The 23,858-nt window shown below is 38.7% G+C and overlaps 1 protein-coding gene across 1 annotated transcript; it reads right to left on the bottom strand.

Moving 5' to 3' along the window:
- Positions 1-403: 403 nt before the first annotated feature.
- Positions 404-3,855, bottom strand: LOC116314642 (HEPACAM family member 2-like). Its single transcript, XM_031732731.2, has 5 exons — positions 3,680-3,855; positions 3,166-3,456; positions 1,611-1,898; positions 1,116-1,355; positions 404-800 (listed from the first exon to the last, which is right to left on the bottom strand). The coding sequence occupies exons 1-5, from the start codon at positions 3,729-3,731 to the stop codon at positions 712-714; spliced, it is 960 nt and encodes a 319-aa protein (XP_031588591.2). The 5' UTR covers positions 3,732-3,855; the 3' UTR covers positions 404-711.
- Between the last annotated feature and the right edge of the window lie 20,003 nt (positions 3,856-23,858).

Raw genomic sequence — 23,858 nt, 5'->3', positions numbered from 1 at the left:
AAAAATAAATAAATAAATAAATGTCTGACTTTTGCATCCAAGACACAGTTTTTGTAGTTTTGCTTCTCTGCATCGCCACAGTCAATTTTAAATCAAACAACTGAAATGTGTAGAAAAATTTAAACATTCAGCTTTAATTCTGAACCATGCTCATGCTTTTGTAAGACTCATTGCCAATTATATGCATACACGTTATAATTTTTACAAATGCAGTGTAAAAGAAACTGTAAGACTGGAATCTGATTTCACTATAGCTTTCTGAATGGGATCATCATTATTTTCAAATGTTCCACTTAATAAAATTTCAACAAAATACATTATGTTGTCTTTTTTTAATTCATTTATAATAAATAAGGTGAATCAAAGTTTAATAAAATAATAGAAGCACATATTATATAATATTAAATATATTATTAATATGGTTTAATGGGCAGAGTGATTTTAAATTTGCGAGAAAGAGCACATTCACATGCTTTCCCTTTATGAAACTATCCAAGAGTATTCTCTGAACTAGCTCCAGAGGAGTGATTACAATGACAGCATTAAAACTAGCAAAACTACTTTTTACTGTTTACAGATATAATATTGAACATAAAAAGCAAGCATTGCACTAATTAAATAATGTGTATATCTAACATTAGGATTATGGAGTACGCTATGTAAGAGAAAAAGAAGACTTTCATTCTCAGAAGACTTAACAGTGTGGAGAACTCAGTTGAACAACACAGGCGCAGAAAAGGCAAACAGAACCATCATCATCAGGCTGCCTTGGTATGGGAAGTGGATGGCAGGGGCGTGAGCTGGGGGTGGAAAATATGACAAGCAAAGAGACATGTTTGAGGTTAGGACTGGAAAAGAAAGAAAAATACTTACAGGACATTTCCAGACTTATAGCACTGGGTGTGATTTAACTTAATGAACATTTATATAGGTGTGATCGTGTTAGCATTTTACATTTTCTGCACAAAAAAAGAAGCCTTTTGGCATTAAAGTCTTAAAATGTTTTATGCATTTCCTTTGGAGGTCATAGGCTTTAGTAAAACAAGTCTTGTTCAGCAACATTAAAGAACCTGTTACAGAAAAATGAGTAGAGAAGAGATGTGTGGTTTATTCACCTGTGACAGTAAAATATTTGTACATTGTTTCATTAGTCAAGGCGTTCTGTGCCTGGCATATGTACGTCCCCATATTTGGTGTGGTTTTAGGGAATACAATCATAGGTCCCTTCTGTAGAGGTGTTGACAGATTGTTGAAGAACCAGTAGAAGACACATACTGGCCGAGAATCAGCCGTGCATATCAGGGTCATTGCCATGGACACACTTGCAGAGGAAATAGTCACATTTAGTGGGCCATCTGGAAAAAGACAAAGAGATTTAGTCTCACAAAATCCTCATAATTACAAATTCACCTTTATTCATGCACTATGTGAGAAAAAACAAAACAAAACAAATAACAAAATGTAAAATATCCATAACAATTACTGCAATGAGCAAATGTTCAAGGTGCTAAATGTGAATTGTAATTTACCAAATGATGAATGAGAGAAACTATTAAGTACAACAAAATAAAATGACAGATTCTCAGAACAAGTTCTCAACAAACACTCACAGTTCACCAACAGATTGTACTGGAGGCTCACGCGATAACCAGCCTTATTGGTAGCAACACACTGATATGCCCCTTCACTGTTCAGTGTCACTGGGGTGAAGAGCAGCATGTTGTTTTTAATCTGGTAGGACATGGACGGGCCATTAGAGGAGGTGTTCGTGTTGAGCTTCGTGTTGTCTTTCATCCAGTAGATCGTGTCATAGGGCCCAACAACCTCACAGGTGAGAGTTAAGTTTTTAGTGTTGATTGGAATTGTCTTGTTTTTGATCATCACTGACTGTATGGGCTCTGTAGACACACAACACAAACAGTTCATCACAAAGGAGCGTGACATCTTGAATCGACTACTTGCCCATAAAATATTAAGACTTCAAGAACACAAAAAGAATTTGAATTTAATACAAATTTTCAAAAAAGGCTAATTTTTGTTAAACAATGACTATGTTTGGAGGTTGTATTTGCTTAATAATATTTTATTATTATTATTATTATTATTATTATTATTATTATTTGGTCATGATATGTAAAACCTTGGAACTGAATGAGGGTTTACTTTTTATTCTTCATAAATATATAGTGTAGGCAATGTAATTTTTAATGTGAGCTGCAATTGTAGAAAATCAAGATCAATATTTTTTGTGTTATTGCTTTAGCAATATCAGTGTTATTTTAATTTATTTATAGTGTAACGTTGTTCCTTTTTTCAGATAAATATATCTACAATCTGATTGTGTCCCTGTATTCCTTCAGACTACAAATGAGTATCCACAGCAGGGAAGAGGTCATCAAGTCGCCTGCATTTCCAAACTTCTCAGAATCTATCATGCTAACACCAAGCTGTCTAGAAAGACCCAAGGTAATAATCAAGGCTGAATGTAGGCAACGTCCAACCAAGTGACTAATCCCTGGTTTGCAACAAGTTAAACAAGGCGAGTTTAACAGACTTCTAGCACAGAGTAACTGCTCTCTGCTTATATAGTATAATTGGTGGCACTAAAGCATTTTCTGAAGTTCCTGTTGGGCTTGTGGGACTGAGCATAATAGTAACCCAAATGTAAAGCAGAGAGTAGTGTAAATAAATGTTTTTTTTTCAGCAGGCATCATGTCATTGGCTTTGAAATAGACTGTGAGGATGGATGTTTAGTCAAGACCAGAATATCTCAAATATGCTACAATAAGACATGCAACACATTTTCTTGTGAGTGGTCTCAAAAGGCAAAATAAATAAATACACATATTTCCCTTGTATCCCACAGTGATCTTTATCCAACTAAATTATTTAGGAGTAAATTTACCAGTTACGGACAGGCAGTTGTGAAGTGTTGTGAGTTGTTTCTCTCTTGAACATAATGAAACTAAGTGACACTAACGATGCTTCTTTTCATAGATTACAACATAATTAATTATTATGATTATTATTATTATGATGATTATTATAATAATAATAATAATAATGAAAATTATACAGAAATCCTGTTAGGAGTATAATGTAGGAAATAAAATCTCCTTGAATTCTGTGCCAGTGATTAAACAAGAGAAATGAGAAAGATCTTACCTTCAACTAAAAGTGTTAATTGAGAAAAAGATCCATCCACTAGGTTCTCCAGTACGTAGCTTCCAGAGTCTTTCAGCGTTACTGGGTTTATGGTTAGTGATGAAGTATTTGTGTTAAATGTTACTCTGTCTTTCCAGGTGCTGGATATGTCATATGTTTTGTTTAGTGTTATCACAATTAGGTGGCCGTTGAATAGCCATCCGCCTGATGTGACATTGCTGCTGAGTGTAACACTGCTTCCCACTGCGACGGGGTTCTTAGACGCATATAGTGTCTGGCTGTGTGCCAGATCTAGAAACAGAGAGCAAGTAAAATAATCAGTCACCACTTAGTTGTCATCCACACACTAGGACAGAAGTACTAAAAAAGTAATTAAAATACTGATAAATGTTGAAGTAGCATATTTAAAACATGTTGCAACATTTCTAATACTAGGATCCATAAATTGTCAAATTCTCTATCCCTGAAGTCATTTCAATAATATGAACTCTACCTACTATTCATTCATTTTTACCTGTAAAAGTTAGTGTGGCCAAGAACAGGATGAACACCACTGGAGACTCCATTAAGCTCCTTGGTATCCTCTCACTAAGTTTGAATCTGGCTGTGATGAATAAAATCTGGGGATATTCTCTGCTTCCTGCCTTCACATCAGTCAATATATGCTGTATAACACTGCAGTTCCCTGTGTTCATGATGCAAATGCCTTCCCCTAGATCAACATCATCATGCCACCTCACAGTCATGGCCACACCTTGTTTTGCCCTGGTATATTGATGTTTTACAGGTGCACACCTGTGAGTGTCCTTTTACTGTATGCTGTTGTTCTGCAACTTTTTCCAACCACAGAATCACGTGGAGATCTTTTATAATTTTACCACATGACTCTGTACCAAGAATTCAAACCAAAACCAAATCTATGAAATCATGGTCTCTAGTATTCTTATAAGAAAGACGAATCATGACACTTTTTCCTACAATAAAGATTGAAAAAAGACAGAAAAACTGGAGCAAGGAAAAGCATATTTTGGGGTTTAGGGTATGTAGATTTAGGTGAAATGATCCATCCTCAATGACTTGCACCCAGAATATCAAAACTTAAAGAATTAATAGACAATGGACCATTTGAATAACATTTGGTGTTGAGACTGTCAGCATTAAATGGATTTTAACAGACAATAACCCCAGAGTATGGTGATAAGCCATGGAAACTGCAAACAAAGACCTGATCACAGTACATGTAAAGGCAATGCAAACACTTTTGTGCTGTGATATTTGAATGAAGGTGGGGAAATACATGCACTTCATGTGATCTTACTTTTGCATTTGAGTCATGTGATGGGAGTTGTGAACTATTTCTTGTTCACATAACATGGTTTTCTTGCTGATGATAAACATGCAGAATTTACTGTTGTTTTTAATAGAAGTGCACATAGTATAAAAAACAAAAAAACTAAAATATGTGACCACAGTAAAATATACATACAAATATATATTTATATATTTAGTAGTTATCTCCTAAATAAACATTTTTTAAAATAATTGATTGACTTTTTTTGTGCTTTTCTAACATTTGGAGATTTAGGACATAAAAATGAAAGGATACATAATGTTTAAGAGAAGCATGAGTCCTTTAAGTTTCCGCGTTTTCACATTTTCCAAGTTTTTCATAAAAGTCATAGTCTTCAATGTAAAGGATGATTGAGAAGTAAATGTTACATAGTGGGTATCAAAATTATTGCTAATGTTAATAATCTTGCTATCGGAGTTTCTGCTGTTAACTGATTCATACCCAAATGTACTTGGCAAAAAAAATTAAACCCTTAAGAAACAAGGTTACAGTCACCAGTTGAGATCACATCCTCATTTAGTTTGACAGTATTTCTAGTAGATAATGGTAGATGGCATGCGAATAAACAGTGACTGCAGTCTTGGGAAGGCCTCAACGGAGACTGAATGCAGCTCCTGGGGAGCACAAATCCCCCTGTACTAATGAGAGGTGAATTGAAAACATCTATACAGATATGGATGGGTACTGTAACTGATGGATGCCACATTGTCTGATTGAAATGAAAATTATTAACCTATAAAGGGATGAATTCAAAGACACCTCCAAAAATCAATTTGTACAGCCAATCCATTTTGCTGAGATTTCATCCTGATACGTAAAGGGCAATCAGGGTTACTCTTGCCTAGCCTGTAGTGGTCTGTGTGTCGCTCCATGGATATGCCAACCTAGACTATCACTAAACGAACACTAAATGACCAAGTCATACTGTCCAATGCTACAGGCAGCATAACATTCTCCACAGCATCTCCAGACCCTTTCGTGTCTGTCATGTGGTCAGGGTAACACTGCTCTCATCTATGACAAGCACAGGACACTATTGCTGGACCTGCCAATTCTGGTATTCTATGGCAAATGCTATTCAGGCTCCACAATGCTGGGTAGTGAACACAATCTGTGTAGAGACAAAAGCAAAGATAGGATGAAGTTTGGAACAAACCAAGAAGTACTGAAATTGCTGTTGGAATAATAACACACTCGCTTGCTATGAGGACATGTGCGGTGATGTTGTTTCTTATGTTGGTGTGATTGTTGAATGTCATGCAGGAATATGGACCACTTTGGTCTTTGCTGACATGTAACAGCTCCTGTTCCTAAGCTCTTCTTTGAGATGGAGTATTGGAGCATGCAGAACAGACCACAGTTAGATCGGATCCAGCTGAAAAGGAAGTCATGTTCTGTCCATTCACTTTGAGCACCATATTATCTAGTAGTCCATCTGAGAAAAATAATGGTGATACCCCAAAGAGAGACATACAGAAAAATTAGAGCTGTCTAGCGTAACTCATTGATTATATTGTTATTACTATATAAAATTGCAATCATAAATCATAGTGGAACTGACATCGTACAACTAACAGCTAATGGTGAAGTTTACTGGGTTACTAGTAGCATTATTGGCAGGATTTGATACAAAGGGTCACAGTGATTATAGTGAGAGTTTCCATCAGTGAATTGAGCTCTTCGACTGGAAGTAACCACAAAGCTGCTGTTCATCCAAAAGAAAGAGAATAAGGAGCCAAACAAGACAGAGCACTTGATGATCGTGAGCTGTTGCATTCATTCTCTAGTTTGGGTCACACTGTTAATCACATTTGACAATCAGTATTACCAATGTACATCGTGACAATACGGCTTTGTGGTAAGCATACAATGAAAATGTATTATTGTATTGCATGTTAATGCTAATGATTCTTATATCACTTTATTATCTTAATCTTAACAATTAAATGTGATACAACTAGGGATGCAACGATACCAATTTTTTCAAACCGATCCGATACCGATACTTGGATCTGAGTACTTGCCGATACCGAGTACAAAAACCGATACTTCTGCCACACACAAGTTAAACTTAACCGGTAGTAAAGAAACGACCCCAGACAACTCTTTAACCCAAACGAAACGTTTACTGAACGTAAGGGCAGAGACAAATACTGTACAACACATCCCTTTTTTAAACTCAAATGATATTCCAATTCCTTAACCAAATGAAATACACTGTATAAATGAAATAATTCCCTTTCAAATTATATTAAACAACCCAACTTATGTTAACACCTTTTGGTAAGTGACTCACTAATATACACTCCAAAACACGTTATATAAATCCACTAAACATACAATATTCACACATGGGCCCCACACACACTCACATTCACACTTGTTGCAGGCCTGTTTGCTGCTCACGCCGGACGATGGAGAAAATCCTCTTCTCCCCAGTAAGAGCACAAAAGTCTGACTTACAGTTCCGTTGCTCGGTAGGTCGCCGTTCACCAGTCCCACACTAAATCCACTCCCTGCGGACCCGATGCTGTCTCTGCTACAGCGCGTTAGCCAGTCACTGTCCAGCTCTCCGACAGTCCTGCCTCCGTGGCGCAACCAAGCAGTCCGGGCTAGCCTTTAGCCTCGGCGGTCATGGCTGGAAACACAGTTTTCCACGGTGGTGCGACCGTTGAAACAAAAAGTCACTTCACCCACACTCTGTTGCGAAGCTCTCACACGGTCAGCTTTCTAGTCACACACTCTTTTGTGCTAGTTAACCTCAGTAAAACTAGCCGAGTCTCTCACTTTGGTTCAGCTAACCTCGTGCATCTCTCCATGCCGTTCTCTTCTGTGAACTGTGAACACCTTATGTGGCGTTCAAGTCCATGGGAATTATGAGTATCTACTCCCAAATTCCCATCCGGGCTACATTAGTATCGGTTCATGGTATCGGTTGACTTTTACGAGTACGAGTACGCACACATTTTACAGTATCGGCCCCGATACCCGATACCAGTATCGGGATCGGTGCATCCCTAGATACAACCAGTGTTGTGACTAACACGTTATTAAGTAACGCATTACAGTAACTATGTTATTACTGTGGTAACGAGCACGGTAACTAGTTATTATGCCAAAATCAGGAACGCGTTAATCGTTACTGGGATTTAGATAGGGTCGTTATTTATCACTTCTTGCGGTGGCTATCACGGAGCTTCCACAGATTCAGTAACATTAGCAAGTGGTGGAGGCCAGCAGGCGGATGAGGAAAGGGGAGGCAAGAGGAGAGACCCGAAGCGGCTGCCGGTCCAAGTGTCAGGCGAACTGAACTTCAAGTAAGAAGTTATGACATGCAGTCTATCTGGGTCAGATATAAACCAGGTTTAGGTGTAGTTTATTTTCGTTATGCTGACTTTTTTGTACTGGGTACTAGCTAGCATGACGGGGTATCTATACAGCTGGGTGGGTGCTATGATGTTACTGATGTTGAACTTTATTTTATTCATAAGGTTAATTATTAGAGTTGCCAACCATCCCCTAAAAAGCGGAATCGTCTTTGTATTCAGAGAAAATATTACGCGTTTCATATTGAGGTGAAAAGGAACACAGTTTGTCCCGTACTTCAGCTAGAATGGAAAAAGACACAAAGCTGGATTTATTCTGTGTCTTTGCTGCACAGCTGCCTCTTCTTCTCTCATTCTCTCCCCTCCCTCTCCCGTTTCTACTTCAATCATGAAACTGATCAATGATCAGCTGATCGGCTTTTCTCTCTTGTTTGTTTATCGCCCACTTCCCGCCAGAAAGAAGAAACCAGTGGATGTCGAGTTAAACAACAGCAGCACGTTTAAGCTTGATCACCTGTTGTTAGAATTTATTTAATCTTAATTTCTAGTATCAGGTGATGTTTGCTGGAGCCACAGCTGTAAAAGCTGCTGGTCATGATATTAGTTTGGTTATCTGGTGAGAGGGAAACATGAAAATGAAACCAGGAGATGTCCTTACTGAATCATCAGAGCTGAACAGGTGATGGAGAAACAGGTTTACCTTTTGGGTGACATGAATGAGTTGAAGGGAAGTTATGAACTGTTTCTGAGAGACAAATAACACCAGGATCCTTTTCTAAGTAGCCAGCTGGTAACTGTGCAGGGGCGGATCTAGCAAAGCTTTTGCCAGGGGGCCAGGTAGGGCATTAACAGGGAAAGGAGGGCACAATGAAATACTTTTCTTTCTTATTCTCATTTAAAATATCTAGCTTTTAAAAAATAATTATCTGAATCTAGGGCTGCTCGATTATGGCAAAAATGATAATCACGATTATTTTCACTGAAATTGAGATCTCGATTATTTGACGATATTTATTTAACAATAACAATGTATTGAATAATGGCTTTAAAGATTGTCAAAAAATAATATAAAATAGTGTGCAAATACTGATTACAGTGGAAATGTTTGCAATATAAAAAATAAATGAAAAATGTAAACATCTATGTTTAGTGAACTTCAAAATACTGCACAATATTTGATCCACGTCTGACTCCACGAACCCATAATGTTTCCACACCACTTAAGTTGTTTTACCTCTCTTTTCAACCAACAGCATTCTTTCTTCAGCAGCCATTATCCTCTCCTCTACAAATAACTTCTGCTTAGCTTTCCGAGCTTTCCGAGCTTCCCTCGGGTCCTCTTAATTGTTGTGATGCGTGTTCGAAACGCAGAGAGGTGCGCTTGATTCGCCACACGGAGCAGCGCGAGAGTAAAGCACGAGGGAGGTGCTAATAATTGGCTCAGTCATTTTTAAAGATCGTTGAAAGCCCAGATCGTAATCTAGAGTAAAATTCGATTAATTGCGCAGCCCTATCTGAATCTTACAACAAACGATTGATAGATTGATACATATATACCAGGGGTCGGCAACCTGCAGCTCCGGAGACGCATGCGGCTCTTTAGTCCTTATAGTGCGGCTCCGGGTGGTTTGGGAAAATAAATTAGAAGTATTTAGCTGAAGTGTATTTTATTTATGTTAGTTCCTTTTGAACTTGTAGTTCTAAATTGGAAGATTATTGTGATATTGAAATAAAAAAATAAAATTATATTCTATTATTTTTTCATCGCTCAAAATAAGCGTCACACTCGCGGAAGCCGGTATGCCCGCCGAAACGCCATGCATTTATCGAGACTTTCAACCCCAGGTAGGCCAATTATGGATCTTCGGATCCACATTATGTCAGCAGCTGTTCTCCACTGTGAACTATGTTAAAAACAAACACCGCTCATGCCTCACAGATGACATCTTACAGTCCTGCGTAAAGATGGAAGCCCCGATTTGCAGACGCTGTGTGCAAAGGTTCGGGACCAGAAGTCTCATTGTAAACATATCACGGCAGACCCGACGATGTTTGCATGAACATGCTTTTCAGCATCTCTTTATTGACCACTTTTCACACACGGTTGCTGACACATACAGCCGGCTGTAGCTTTTCAGCTCACAGCCTGACACATACCAACACAAGAGCATAGATAGCACAGACGTAAAGGCGGCGACGCGTGATTGCGGGTGCCGCTCAGGTGCGTCCGCCTCCCCTGCAGTGGCGCTGCAGACCACGCCCCGCCACACACATTAACCAGGTAAAATACATATTTAGGCAGAATTTTGCAAATATCTATTTTTCATTTTTTAGCAGCATAGTGCTTTTTTCCAATTATTTTTTAAAAGTCAGGTCAAGGCTCCAAAAGCCCAAAGGCGATATAACAGTTTTTGTTTGCTACATGGATCATTTTAGTTCAGCTGGGTGTCTTTCCTTTTGTTATATTTCTTAAAGAGTTCAAAATGTGTTAATTACATAAATAAAAAGTAATTTTCTCTGTAGCACTTCATGGATTTCATAAGCAACACACCTTAGTTGTTCACACAAAGCATAAAGGTAAAAAACTATATATACAGTGTTATCTTCATTTTAGATGTCAAAAAGTATGTGATTTCTTTTGCATGGAAACCGGGTCCATACGGTTCCTTCGATGTTAAAGGTTGCTGACCCCTGATATATACCATCAAGACAGTGTACATCACTGTCACAACAGTGTTTGTTTTCATTCAAAGGCTTTATGATTTTTCCTATAATGGTGGGCTGGTCTCTAGTCAAAATGCCCGGGCCGATTTTTTGTCCCAGTCCAGCCCTATATGCAGCTCATCTGCAGTCTGGTGTTACCTACATCTTCCTATTCAGAAGGCAGAATTTCCGAGTTCTGAGTACAATCGAAAGACTGCAGTTTTTGCGTTTGATGTAAAAAGCGCACATGATGCTGTGACGTAGGCTAGAATCATGGTGGCGGTTGCAGTGATTTGAGAGATACTTACAGAAGTCCCATCGGTTTTCTTCCCAAGCTAACACCATTAAGATTTTCTAAACTAATACAATCATTTACCTCTAAGGACAGTGAACAATAGAAACAAAGAAAGCATTTTAGGTAAAAGTAAATTGGATGTAAGACATATTAGTTTTTGTTATTTTAGTACTTCTTTATGCTTTAATGACCTACTTCAAACAATTAACTTAAAAAAAGAATATATGATCTCTTATGCCATAAATCTCAAAATATTGTGATGTAAATACCCAACATTGTTTCTCAAATTGCCTTGTCTGAGAATTGTAAATATAACAAAAATCACAAACAATGTGTCAAGCTGATGACTTAATTTCTCTGCTTTATATATTTATCCATTTTCTGGCTGGAGCCTATCCCAGCTCACCAAGAGGCGGGTTACACCCTGGACAGATCAGTAGACCATTACAGAGCTAACACAACAAGGCAGACAACCACACCCACTCACACTGACAACCAATTTAAAATCTCCAATTAAGCAAATAGGCATTGCTGACTGATGTAGGAAGCCGGAGTACCTGCAAATAACCACATGCAAACAACATGTAAACTCAAAGAATGGCTCATTGGAACCATTAACCTTCTTGCTTTGAAAGGACAATGCTAACATATCCACAGTGTTGGGAAGGTTACTTTTAAAATGTATTTCACTACAGATTACAGAATACATGCCCCAAAATGTATTTTGTAACGTATTCCGTTACATTACTCGATGAGAGTAATGTTTTCAGATTGCTGTTTTCATGCTTTTTACAACTACATTAATGTACTATTGCTGGGATACTATTACTATTACTGAAGGGTACTCGCCATACTAAGTAAAGGGACCTCTGGCTAATACGTCGGATTCCGTGTCGGGCTCGTAGCCGAAAACTAGCTTTACTTTGTTGTCAGGGTCAACTTTGCTAGCGAGAGACAGAGAGGTGTTGAAAGGCTGCTCCAACGGAACTTATTGTTTTGGAGGAAAACACGAACACAGTGTACAGTCGAGTCTTAATAGCTTACTTACAACTGGGCTCGTCAGGCACTCTTTTTGGCTGCAGTGGTTATTATTATATTTACATGCTTCCATCTCCTGTTGTTTCTGGTCGGTGATAACTCATACTTTTCGACTCTCTTTTTTCTCCCTCCCGGGTATGGCAGTCCATTTTCCCTGCAGCACGGGCTACACTGCCCATGAGGCTACAGTCTTTAGGGCTATGCCTGTAACACTCTGCCTATTGCCTTCATATAAAATCATTTTTATTAAATGTCTACAGCAAGTAGAGATGACATGGGCCGCGTGATTGAGACCCAGGCATTAGAGCCTCTTAAAGTATGTTTTGTTTGGGTTTCCACCAGCGTGGAATTACCAAAAATAGAGAAAGGACAGCCTAACATATATGAAACAGGAAAAGACTGCGTGTAATCCATTTATTTCAACAGAGTAACTGTATTCTAAATACCACCTTTTAAAACGGTAACTGTAATGGCATACAGTTAGTCATATTTTGTATTTTAAATACGTAACGCCGGTACATGTATTCCGTTACTACCCAACACTGCATATCAACCACTGAAATTATATTCCTGTATCAAAGATTATACAACAAAACAGTTGTAACAAAACAGAAAAAACAAATGTGAGTTTGGAAGAACATCGGGGCAGGCACAGACTAGAAACTAGAGGACGGTGCAACGTGACCAAAGGGTAATGAAAGCAACACATGGCAAACACACGTAGACTTACAGTAAGGAACAGGCTGTTTCTCACTTTGCTGGTGTTAGTCCAAAAACCACAAGATAGGGGCTTCCTGAATTCCTTAAAACCTTTTCCAGTATTGTTTAGGGATCATTTTTTATTACAACAGGAACCTGTTCCAGTAAAATGTTTAGTGGAAACAAATCATCAGAATGTTTTAGCATTTTTCTATCCAGCTTACGCTCAATGTGTTTAAATGTTTTTGGTAACTGTAGTTACAGAAATGTAAGAATTTATAGACTGTGTTCAGAGTTTCTCTTAAGTTTGCTTTGGCTTTTTGAATAGTCTATTCATCTTTATGGTGCCTTTATTTGCTCACAGGATTTAACCTTATTCTGTGTTACATTATTTAATTTGATGTGTGGTTTACAGTCTTCAAGATTAGGTAACCTTTCTTTTCTTGTATGTAACCTTGTCAGAAGCTGCTCTTCCACAGAAATGACTTCATTCCTTGTGGAACTCCCACATGCATTTCATCTTAAGTGGTATTTTACATAACACTGGTCACAGTTTATTTAAACAAAGATCAAAGTTTATTTTAAATACCCAAAATAAAAACTCAGTAATAAATATAATGCATGAAAGCCAGGGTGAAGGTATCAAGTGTCAGAGTGAGGTGACTTGATTAAATATTTCAGAATAAATTATTATTTTTTTTTATCAAATAATGCTGATGCTAATAAAATATTAATAAAAAAAACTTAGAAAGAGGTCTCCTACTTTCCCCCAACACTTCATTGAGGCAGAAAAGACAGAATCAGAATCAGATTACTTTAATAATACCTGACGATATTATGTGGTTACAGTTGTTAGAAGACAATAACAGTAATGGAATGAACTAAATTAAATAGTAAAATATATTACAAAGTTTACAAAGTATAAGAAATAGCTCTGATATACAAAAAATAGCTCAATTATAAATATCCAAAGTATTTCAGAGGTGAAATATATATGACTGACTTTTTACTTTTTTTTTTTCACTGTAGACGATGTGCAAAAGGGTGTAACTGTTGCACTCTGTACTGTTCATTAAATGGAGGAGTTGTACAGGGAGATCACAGGTCACAGGTTTCCTGGTCCTCCTAAAGTCCAATTCTTAGGTCTTTGTCACGTTGAAGTGCAGATGATCCTGCTTACACCACGTGACAATGGAGTCAACCACACCCAGATACTCTGTATCATCACTCTCACTGATGCATCCAACCACCGCACAGTCATCAGTAGTTTCTGATATTTTGTATTATAATAATTTCATTACAAGTCTAGTTCTTGTATTGTGTTCTTCAGTTTGTGGGTTTTCCTTCATTAAGGTTTATTCCCTGGTCTTTCCCGCTTGTGTTTCTCTCACCCATGTGTCGCCCCCATGTGAGCCTGTTGTGTCTTCTTCTTTACACTTTCCTCCCTGTGTGTATGCGTTTGTCTCTTGCCCATACGTGCGTCTTGTCTCCAGGTCTCCGTCTCCCTTTCTCTCTCCCTAGTCCACCATGTCCCCCTCTTCCTCCCCCCACCTATTCCCACAATGCTCTCCTCGTGTTTCATCTTGTCTCTCCAGTCAGTTTCATCTTTTGCCTCTGTTCATTCATTCCTGTTGCTTTGTCAAGCCCGCGTGTCTTAGGTCCGTGTTTCTGTGTTTCTTCTTTTATTTTGGCAGTCTTGTGTCCTTTGTTCAGTGTGTTCTGTTTTGTTTCCCTCTGTCTCATCACCCTTAAATTTTTCCCAGCTGTTTGCCCATGTGTTTCCACTTTCCTGATCATTTCCTGTCTGTATATATTGTGTCAGTTTTCCCCTGACTTTTATCAGGGCATCTGTGTTCCCTCAAAGTTCTGTCTCTGCTCATCCCGTGCTCCTGTTATTCTTGTCTTTCCCTGTTTTTGTAAATCTGCCTAAATAAATGGCAAACCCAATTTTTAAATCCAGTTTTTGTCTCCTGTGGTCAGCATTTGGGTCGTCACTGAAAGAAGGCACATGATCTACCTCTGCAAATCATGACAGGTGTCTTTGCAGTGACTGAGGTATGCGGTGTAGAGGGTGAAGAAGAAAGGGGAGGGGACAATACCTTTTGGTGAACGCTGTGTTGCTGATCCCCTTGTCAGACACGCAATGTCGAAGACACACATATTGTGGTCTTCCTGTTAGGTACTCAACAGGACACAAAAGACTCATCCACCTGCATCGCTGTCAGCTTATCATCCAGTAGGGCTGGCCTGATGGTATTGAGTGCACTGGAAAAGTCAGAAAACATGACCTTCACGGTGCTCGCCGGCTGATCTAGATGAGGGTAGAAATGATTGAGCAGGTAGCTGATGGCATCCGCAGCTCCAAGGCAGGGATGGTAAGTGACCTGAAGGACATCCTGATGTGGCCTGGTCAAGTCTTTGACCTCCCTTCCGGTCCGGCAAACTTACCTCAGTGGATTCATTTCATTTGTCTCTGAACCTGGTTGTGAGTGAAAGTGACAGGTGTGTGAGGTCTCAGGACTTTTACAGGGAGGAAGAGAGAGTGTTGTGGCTGTGGTTTGCTGACTGATTACAGTTAAGTCAGTAGAGGGGTGAGCATTCACCGCTGTGTCGAACCTGTTGAAAAACACATTCAACTCAATTCAACTCAACTCTGTCCTCACTGCTCACTTACTGCTGGATGGCCTGAATCCAATGACTGTCTTCTCGCCACTCCACACGTCTCTCATGCTGTTCTGCTGCAATTTCCACTCTAGCTTTCTCCTGTAATTGACCTTAGCCTATCTGATCTAACCCTTCAATAATGCCTGAATCATTCTCACCTCCTCTCTATTGCCCGCTCTGAAGGCCCTCTTCTTGTCACTGAGGAGGGCTTTGATGTCCTTAGTTAGCCTAGTCTTGTTATTTGGTTAACAATGGACGGTCCCAGCTGTGACAATGGAGTCAGGTGCACAAGTAAACAGGGTTTCCTGAGTGCACCTGAGGCTCAGGCTACATCCACACTAGCCCAGATAGATTTGAAAACGGTGTTTTCATCTGAAAAGCTCCGCGTCTGCACTAGCGTTTTCAGTCGTTTTCACAGAGTTGTGCGTCCACATTAAAAAAGGCTGAAAATGCTTACGTTCCAGTACTGCGCATGCGTGAAACGCAAGAAGATTCGACCTGCCTCATTTCTGTCTGCCGCTTATTTACTTTCTGGCTCTTTGAAAGGTTGCGGCAAAATGTTGAGGAAAAGCACCGAGTTTTTTAAATGGACTAACAATGAGGTGGAGTTGTTGCTGCGAGTAACACAAAAGTACAAAGTTGCAAAAGCGAGTGAGAGTTAAAGAATTTGAAGAAAAGCTATCTGGAGCATGTACAGACTGATATTAGTCTTTAATAGGGCTGTCAAAATTGAGAGCAAATAAAACAACCGCTGTATAATGCCCTCCGCTATCGTGGTTTAATTGGTCACATGACTGCATCATATAACTAACATGCGTCATCGTTTTCGAAAGTCTCCGTTTTTGCTGTCCACACTGTGACGCGAAAGCACTGTTTTCAAATGTATGCGTTTTCACGAGTGTTTTCAAAACACTGCGTTTACCTTCAGCAAAAAAGCCGTCTCAGTGTGGACGGGAGGCCAAAATGGAGAGAAAACGATGCGTTTTCAAACGAAGACGCATTAGTGTGGACGTAGCCTCAGAGTGTCTCCCAGTCTGTCACCTCAAAACAGAAATGTGATTGCATAAAAGAAATGCATGCATGAGTGTGAGCGTGAATGAATAATGGCATTAAAGCGCTTTGGGTGCCTTGAAAAGCGCTATATAAATCCAGTCCATTATTACTTATGCTCATAATATAGTTTCACATTCACTTAAAATGCTTGTGTTTCAGTTTTTAATGTTTAAGGAGAAGCTACAAAGTTCAAACCATAATTAATACCATTTGAAAGTCTAGAATGTTTCTCCCAACATTGCACCCAATCTCTCCCAACATCAGCACTTATTTATTTGTTCTCATGTAGAGCCCTGACGCTAGTGTTGACCCTAAGTTGTAGGTCACTACTCTTCACCATTTAGACACCTAAGCCATCCACTGTGGTGGATCAGAGGGTGAACGCTCTAGTGAGGCTGTTGACAGACGCCCTCCCACTGTGACAAAAAACACCAACCTTGTTCACAAGCCAAGTGAGTACGAGGGACTCTCCTACTTCCTTTCACTATTCAGCATTGCAGATAGTAAGTAAGTAAGTAAGTAAAATTTATTTATATAGCGCTTTTCACAGATAAAAATCACAAAGTGCTTTACAACACAGGAAATGGAAATATAAAACAATATAACAGTAAATAAAACAGCAAATAAAACAATAAAACTATAAAAACAGCATAAGAGGAAATTAATCAAATGCTTTTCTAAATAAAAATGTCTTCAGCTGTTTTTTAAAAGAATCAATGGAGTCCGTGCAGCGAAGAGACAGTGGAAGAGAATTCCACAACCGTGGTGCCACAGTCTGAAAGGCCCGATCACCACGAGTTTTAAAACGAGTGCGCGGTACGACCAGCAGTCTCTGATCTAGTGACCTTAAAGCCCAAGAAGATGAATGTGGTTTCAGCAGGTCAGATAAATATTGAGGAGGTTGACCATGTAGGGCCCTAAAGGTTAGAACTAAAATTTTAAAATGAAACCTAAAATTTACAGGCAACAAGTGAAGGGAGGCCAAGACTGGAGTGATATGCGATCTTCTCTTGGTGCCTGTTAAGAGACGTGCTGCAGCATTCTGCACAGTCTGAAGACGATTTAAGGCTGATTTGTTAAAACAAGTAAAAAGGCCATTACAGTAGTCTAAACGAGAGGAAATAAAAGCATGAATAATCATCTCAAGTTCTAGCTTTGATGCCATTAGTCTGAGTTTAGAAATATTCCGTAAATGATAAAAACAGTTTCGGACCAGCTGCTTAGAATGCTGCTCGAGCGACATCGAGCTGTCAAATATGACACCGAGGTTTCTAAGGCTCGATTTTACATAAGGGTCTAAGAAGCTGATATGCTGCCTGATTTCTGGGACCATGTGGTCTGGAGCAATAATTAGAGTTTCTGTTTTATCAGAGTTTAGTTGGAGAAAATTATCATTTAACCATTGGTTGATTTCTGTCAGGCAATTACTTAAATTAGACAATTTATAAAACTCAGACATTTTAAAGGAACAGTATAGTTGGATGTCGTCAGCATAGAGATGATAGGAGATATATTTATAGCGCTTAATAATTTGGCCTAGGGGGAATATATAAAGTAAAAAGAGAATTGGACCCAGGACAGATCCCTGAGGTACCCCACACGGCAAAACTGTTGATTCTGATGTGACATGATTCATGCAAACAGTAAAAGATCTCTCAGACAAATATTATATAAACCATTTTAAAACAACACCAGTAATCCCAAACAAGTTCTTGAGTCTGTTTATCATGATACTGTGATCTACAGTGTCAAAAGCAGAGCTGAGATCCAACAGGACCAGCACTGTGTACTCTCCAGAGTCTGCTGCCATCAAGATATCACTAGATACTCTAAGTAAGGCCGTTTCAGTGGAATGCAATTTACGAAAACCAGACTGGAAAATGTCCATAACAGCATTTTTATCCAGGAAATAGTTAAGTTGTTGTGCTACTACTTTTTCTAAAATTTTCAATATAAAAGGCAATTTGGATATTGGCCTATAACTGTTAGGAAGAGATGGATCCAGCTGAGGTTTCTTTAATATTGGCTCAACAATAGCTTGTTTAAAGAAGCTGGGAACTGAGCCAGTATAAAGAGAAGTATTTATCATTTCCACAATACAGGGGCCAATCGAATCAAACACACTAGTGAAAAGTGAAGATGGAAGGACATCAAGGGGGGTTGAAGTCTGTTTTATATGACAAAGCAGGACTCTGATGTCTTGTAATGTAACAGGAGTAAAAGAGGACCAAGTATCAGAGGAGAGCAAGTTGAAAGTTTGATACTGAGAAGATGATGGAGAGATATTAGACCTGATGGCAGTGACCTTATTTGTGAAATAGTTCATAAACTCATTGCATTCAGACGTTGAGTGAACTGGTGCACAAGGAGCATCAGGAGAAACAATGCTCTTAATTGTTTTAAACAAGAATTTAGGGTCTTTCTTTTTTGAAGCTATGAGGTGTGAAAAATACTCTGTTCTGGCATTTTTCCACATGTCATTTAGTAAGAGGATAGATTCTTTAAGGTGTAACCTATAAACCTCAAGCTTGGAAGCCTTCCACAAACGTTCTAGCTTGCGACAGCATCTCCTGAAATTACGAATGTTTTCATTTAACCAAGGATGAGATTTCAAACATAGCACAGTACTTTTTTTCAGAGGTGCCACTATGTCTAAAATAGAATTACACTGATTATTAAAGGATGAGACAAGAGAGTCCAAATCATTGTAAGTCATTTCAGCGTCAAACATGGCAGAGAACCTTTTGGCGGCGTTCTGGTTTATGATTCGCCTTTCAATCATTATTTTGGGAGCCGGGGGATCCAAATAAAATGACAAGTTAAAATATATGCAGCTATGGTCACTCACATGGACATCTTCCACACGAATGTCATTTATATTTAAACCCAAGGAGAAAACAAGATCCAATGTGTGACCCTTTACATGTGTAGGGCCAGAAACATGCTGCCCAAAGTTAAAAGACTCTGTGATAGTCATGAAGTCAGCAGCCATATTACAGGATGCATCCTCAATATGAAGGTTAAAATCTCCCAACATTACCACCTTCTCTAATTTAATAATGGATGACAGGAGGTCGTTAAATTCAGTTAAAAAGACTCCGGCAGGGCCAGGAGGTCGGTAGATTAAAATACAATAAAAGGTGTGCAAAGAGCCAACCTTGATCATCTGAAGTTCAAATGAGGTAAAAGAATCCGAGTTCATCAGTCTGCATGTAAATCTGTCCTGGTGCACAACAGTGAGACCTCCACCACGTCCCGAAAGACGTGGAGTTCCGATGACGGAGCAGCCAGTCGAACAAATTTCCTTCAGATGTATATAATCCATGTTTTGTTGCCACGTCTCAGTTAAACACATGAAGTTGAGAGAATCCTTTATAAAAAGATCGTTTAAAATAAACGATTTGTTTGTGATTGAGCGGGTGTTGAGCAGGACAAACCTGATTGAAGACGTTTGGTTGGTGCACTCAACAGCTGACTGCAGTGGCACTCGAATTAAACACCTGTGCGCACCTCTACATCTGTTACGCCGGGCGGGGACTTCAGAACTAGCTGAAGCTAATATCCATAGTGGTACATCACCTCTGCCATCAAAACGGCGGTCGAATGAGGGACGCCAAGTGAACATGGGGCCATCAGACCATAGATTCCGAGCTGGGAACTGAAGTGTAGCGTCGGCACCAGGTGACAGTAGATGAATTGGTCGTAGGCACTGGGATTCTTCCCACATCCAAGAAGCTAATCTTCAGTACCTTCTCAGTCGCACCTGGACACCGGCCCTGGTTCCCCTACTTCTTCTTTTCTCCGTGTTAAATCCCACTGATATGTACGGTAACATGCACTCAGGTGAGGAACACACAAAGGGTGGAGGGAAAAATTTCCTGTAACTGTCCCAGCTGTCAAAGTAGCTCTCCATTGAATCTTTGATATACAACAGCGTGCCTCGATCATAAGTATTGGTGGCAGAGAAAAAATCAAAACACAGGACAGGAAAGTGACAATAGCGGCCAGTATAAAATTATACCAGTGAGCTTAACTAGTGGCACAAGCAGCAAAGCCAAACACAGGCGCCATCTTGCCTCCAAACAGAAGATAGAGCCAGAGGAATTTTTAATTTTATTCAACATGATTGAGTCATGATTACAGATTCATCAGTATAATAGGGCTTATCTTATCTTAAAGCCAGGACGACAACTAGTAAAATTCCTTCACTTTTCTTCTCCATTTTCTTCCAGTGACTTCTCCACTGTTGTAGTTGTCCAGTTCCCTATACACTGGCATATGGCAACAACCAAAGTCATTCTTGGTCATCTGGGGTTCCTGCTTGTCAATATTTTTAGAAAGGTGTTGAAATTTTTAATTTTCCATTCCATGTAAAGGTCTGATAATGGCCGATCAGCAAAATGAGAAATTGTGGGCATGAATGGACAATAGATCATGGTAGTTGTTTTCTTTTTCTTTCTTTCTTTGCAACATTGAAGCTGTTCCTTCTCATTACTGTCTACTCCTATATACACCTATGCTTAAATATCAAGTTACGCTTAGACTATGAGTTTCTCTTCTTTCCTGGTTTCAGTGTGCACACCTGACTCACTACTTTGCTGGTCTTTTCATTTCTTTGTGCTTACGTCAAGATTTCCAGCCATACCTTGTCAGAAGCCTTTCATGGTTGATCAAAAAAACACAGCATGCATTTTGTACTGCTTTATGGATTAAATGCTGCAACTTGTGATGCAGTGACCCATTACAGTCAATAAGTTAACAATTAGGAGACACAGAAAAAGATGTACACTGTTATGTGTTAGACTACAATACCGTATTGTACTGTTATTTTATCAATTCAGACAGCCAGTTGTTTTATCTGTTTACTCTGTGCTCAATAGCACTGAGTAAACAGCAGGTGCATTGTTTGAGCTGTGGTTGGACGAAGTTCAGGACCTGAGCAAACCTGTGTCGTATACATTTGCCAAACAGAAGATGTGATTGATGTCCAGGTCATTTGTAGTTCTTAAAGGTGAGTGTGAGTGGCACTGTGGAAAAAAAACTTAACTCTTTAGTTCTCTATTACTGATCACTAGTCACAGTCCTGCAAAGGGAAAAAAAAAAAGACATTAGATGAACTTTGTGTGTTTTTTTTTTAGTTCTGTCTTTACAAACCAATATTGTATTATAGCTGCATCATGGAGTTGGTTATGTTTTTTGTATACATAATTTTAATGCTAAGGGTGACAATGTGAGTCTAAAATCAACCAGTGTATGTAATACCTTGTGGGTTAACCTACACATTTTTGACATGAATTATTCATTAAATACATTTTAATTAGTAGATTTCTAAAAATCTGAACAGTAGCGAATAGCTGGCTAGTTAATTAAATGTAAAGGAATTAAAATCTAAGGTAGGGACTAGGGATCATGTTTCGCCATTTGGTTTGAATAAATTATAAAACTACCCATCAGACATGTACATCAATATTTTTATACCACTATTATCATGTGACCACGTGGTCTATTCAAATATCTGCTGTAATATGATTTGAATTAATCATTTGCAAAGTTCTGTCGCACTTTTAAAAAGAAATGAGTCATATGATACTTTTGAAAAACAAAGTACACTTCAGATCTCGTACATGAGAACAACAAAAACAACAATAATAAAGTAAAAATTAGAAATAAAAAGTAATAATAAAGAAGAAGAAATGCTTCTGGATGATGCCCTCATATGATGATTTTTTTACAGCACCCATATTATGACAAATTACTTTTCCCATAAACAGGTGGCGTCATCCTTCTTTCTTTGCAGGGAGCTGGAAGGACAAGAAACAGACATGTCTGATAGAGGCCTGACATGATCTCAAGATAACAAAACTTCAGTGTGAGCAGGTCATAGATCATGAACCATATGGTGACACACCTGGTCAGATTCAATATTTGTTTACAGTCATGCTTCCAGACTTGCAGGAAACTTAGAGGAAGGTAAATAGCCCAGTTGTATCTTTAATCCACAGTGATTTTAATGAGGACGACGATCCAGGTGATTGCAAACATGTAATGGACCCTTTGAGCACTGCAGCATAATCATATTAATAAACACACTGTAAAAGTTTTAGTGCTTGGCCTTTATCATTGTAACGTTGTACCAGCGTTGTAATATATAAATGTAACTAAACTGAAGTTAATTAAAGTAGCTGTACTACCTACATTCATTTGTTAGCCTCTGATATTAGCGGGAGCACAGCACCTCCTTTCAGCACACAAACAGTAAAATATGCACAAAACTAAAATGGAAGAAGATACTTGAAGCTGCTCTGTTGTTTATGAGGATGTCAAAGGAAAAAACCTTAGAGAAGCAAGAAACACAAACTCAAATTATGGCATGTACATGGGCGAGGCTTACTGCGTGGCAAGACACAGGCAAGTCGCGCAGAGCCTCAGTCCGTTCTTTATTTTATAGCAGAGAATAGATTACACAGCATCCTAGGTGGAGCATATGTAATAGAAAAACATCTCTAGATATGGTTATCGCATGAGTGGCCGTTATCCAAAAGACAAGAGGAACTAGTATCTTTTGTCATATCAGCTTCAGGTTGGAACTGTCTCTGCCTGAGCGTGTGTGACTTTGTAACTTCCTCACGCATGCTTCTGTTCCTTAATCTGTAGGTTGCAGGCACATCATGTTCACACAAGAAATTATACTTAAGCAAAATAAAGGTTATCAAAGTAAGTAAATGTAAAAATCTCTTAACAGAGGATTTGTCACAGCAGTGCCACATTTTTGATTTGCCAGATTTTTTTTTCTTTTTTTTATCCTGGAGGCCCTGTGTGTAGTGGAAACCAACTAGATGTTAAACGTGAGATAGATTGTTCACAGTATGATATTATTAAAAATAATGGAGTGTCTTCCAATATGAAAAAGCATTTGGAATATTAATGTTTACATTGTCTTGTATTATTTCTCAAAAGACCTATGTGACTCAAAATCTGATTTACACATAAAACTGGCCTCTTTCCATTTTTCTAATGACATAATTACAAAAATACTTCTAAATATAATAATTTACTACTCGAGAAACGACGTGTTGAAGAAAACTGTGAAAGGCACCAATGTCATAAGTTATTTATGTGAGACATATAAGTCTTATAAAACACAATCCCAGGGAATGGAATTTGGACAAAAAATATTTCTTTAATTTTAAAGAGCGAACACGTCATAGACATATCACAAGACACCAAACATTTTCTAGTTTACAATAAACAGATCAGATATGGAGACTGCACAGTTTAAACAAGCAGTTGGCTGAAACTAGGATGAGGTCAGGATGCACAACTCGGTTTCTTTTACAACAAAATGAAAGCAAAAGTTTTAGTTTCATTTTCCGCCGCCTGTTTTACATCTAATAAACCAACTGAAATATCACAAAAGAGGAAAGGAAAACAACACAGGTAGACACAAAACACATGAAAAACCTCAGTGTTCCCCAGTTTGCTCTGTGTGGTTATCTTCTCTGTATTAATTTTTCAGTTTGAAAAGAACAGGAGACAGATTGGTGAATCACTGACCACAGGGGCA

This window comes from Oreochromis aureus, linkage group 11, assembly GCF_013358895.1.
Source record: "Oreochromis aureus strain Israel breed Guangdong linkage group 11, ZZ_aureus, whole genome shotgun sequence".
In the NCBI taxonomy this organism is placed as follows: Eukaryota; Metazoa; Chordata; class Actinopteri; order Cichliformes; family Cichlidae; genus Oreochromis; species Oreochromis aureus.
Note: the sequence above shows the minus strand (reverse complement) of the source record. Positions and strands in the feature narration are given on the sequence as shown.

Coding starts and splice junctions, on each gene's coding strand:
- LOC116314642 (XM_031732731.2), bottom strand. CDS start 3,731: ATGGAGTCTCCAGTGGTGTTCATCCTGTTCTTGGCCACACTAACTTTT. Junction 1,356..1,610: donor GTACAATCTGTTGGTGAACT/GTGAGTGTTTGT, acceptor GTCTTTTTCCAG/ATGGCCCACTAAATGTGACT. Junction 801..1,115: donor CAAATATTTTACTGTCACAG/GTGAATAAACCA, acceptor TTCCACCCCCAG/CTCACGCCCCTGCCATCCAC.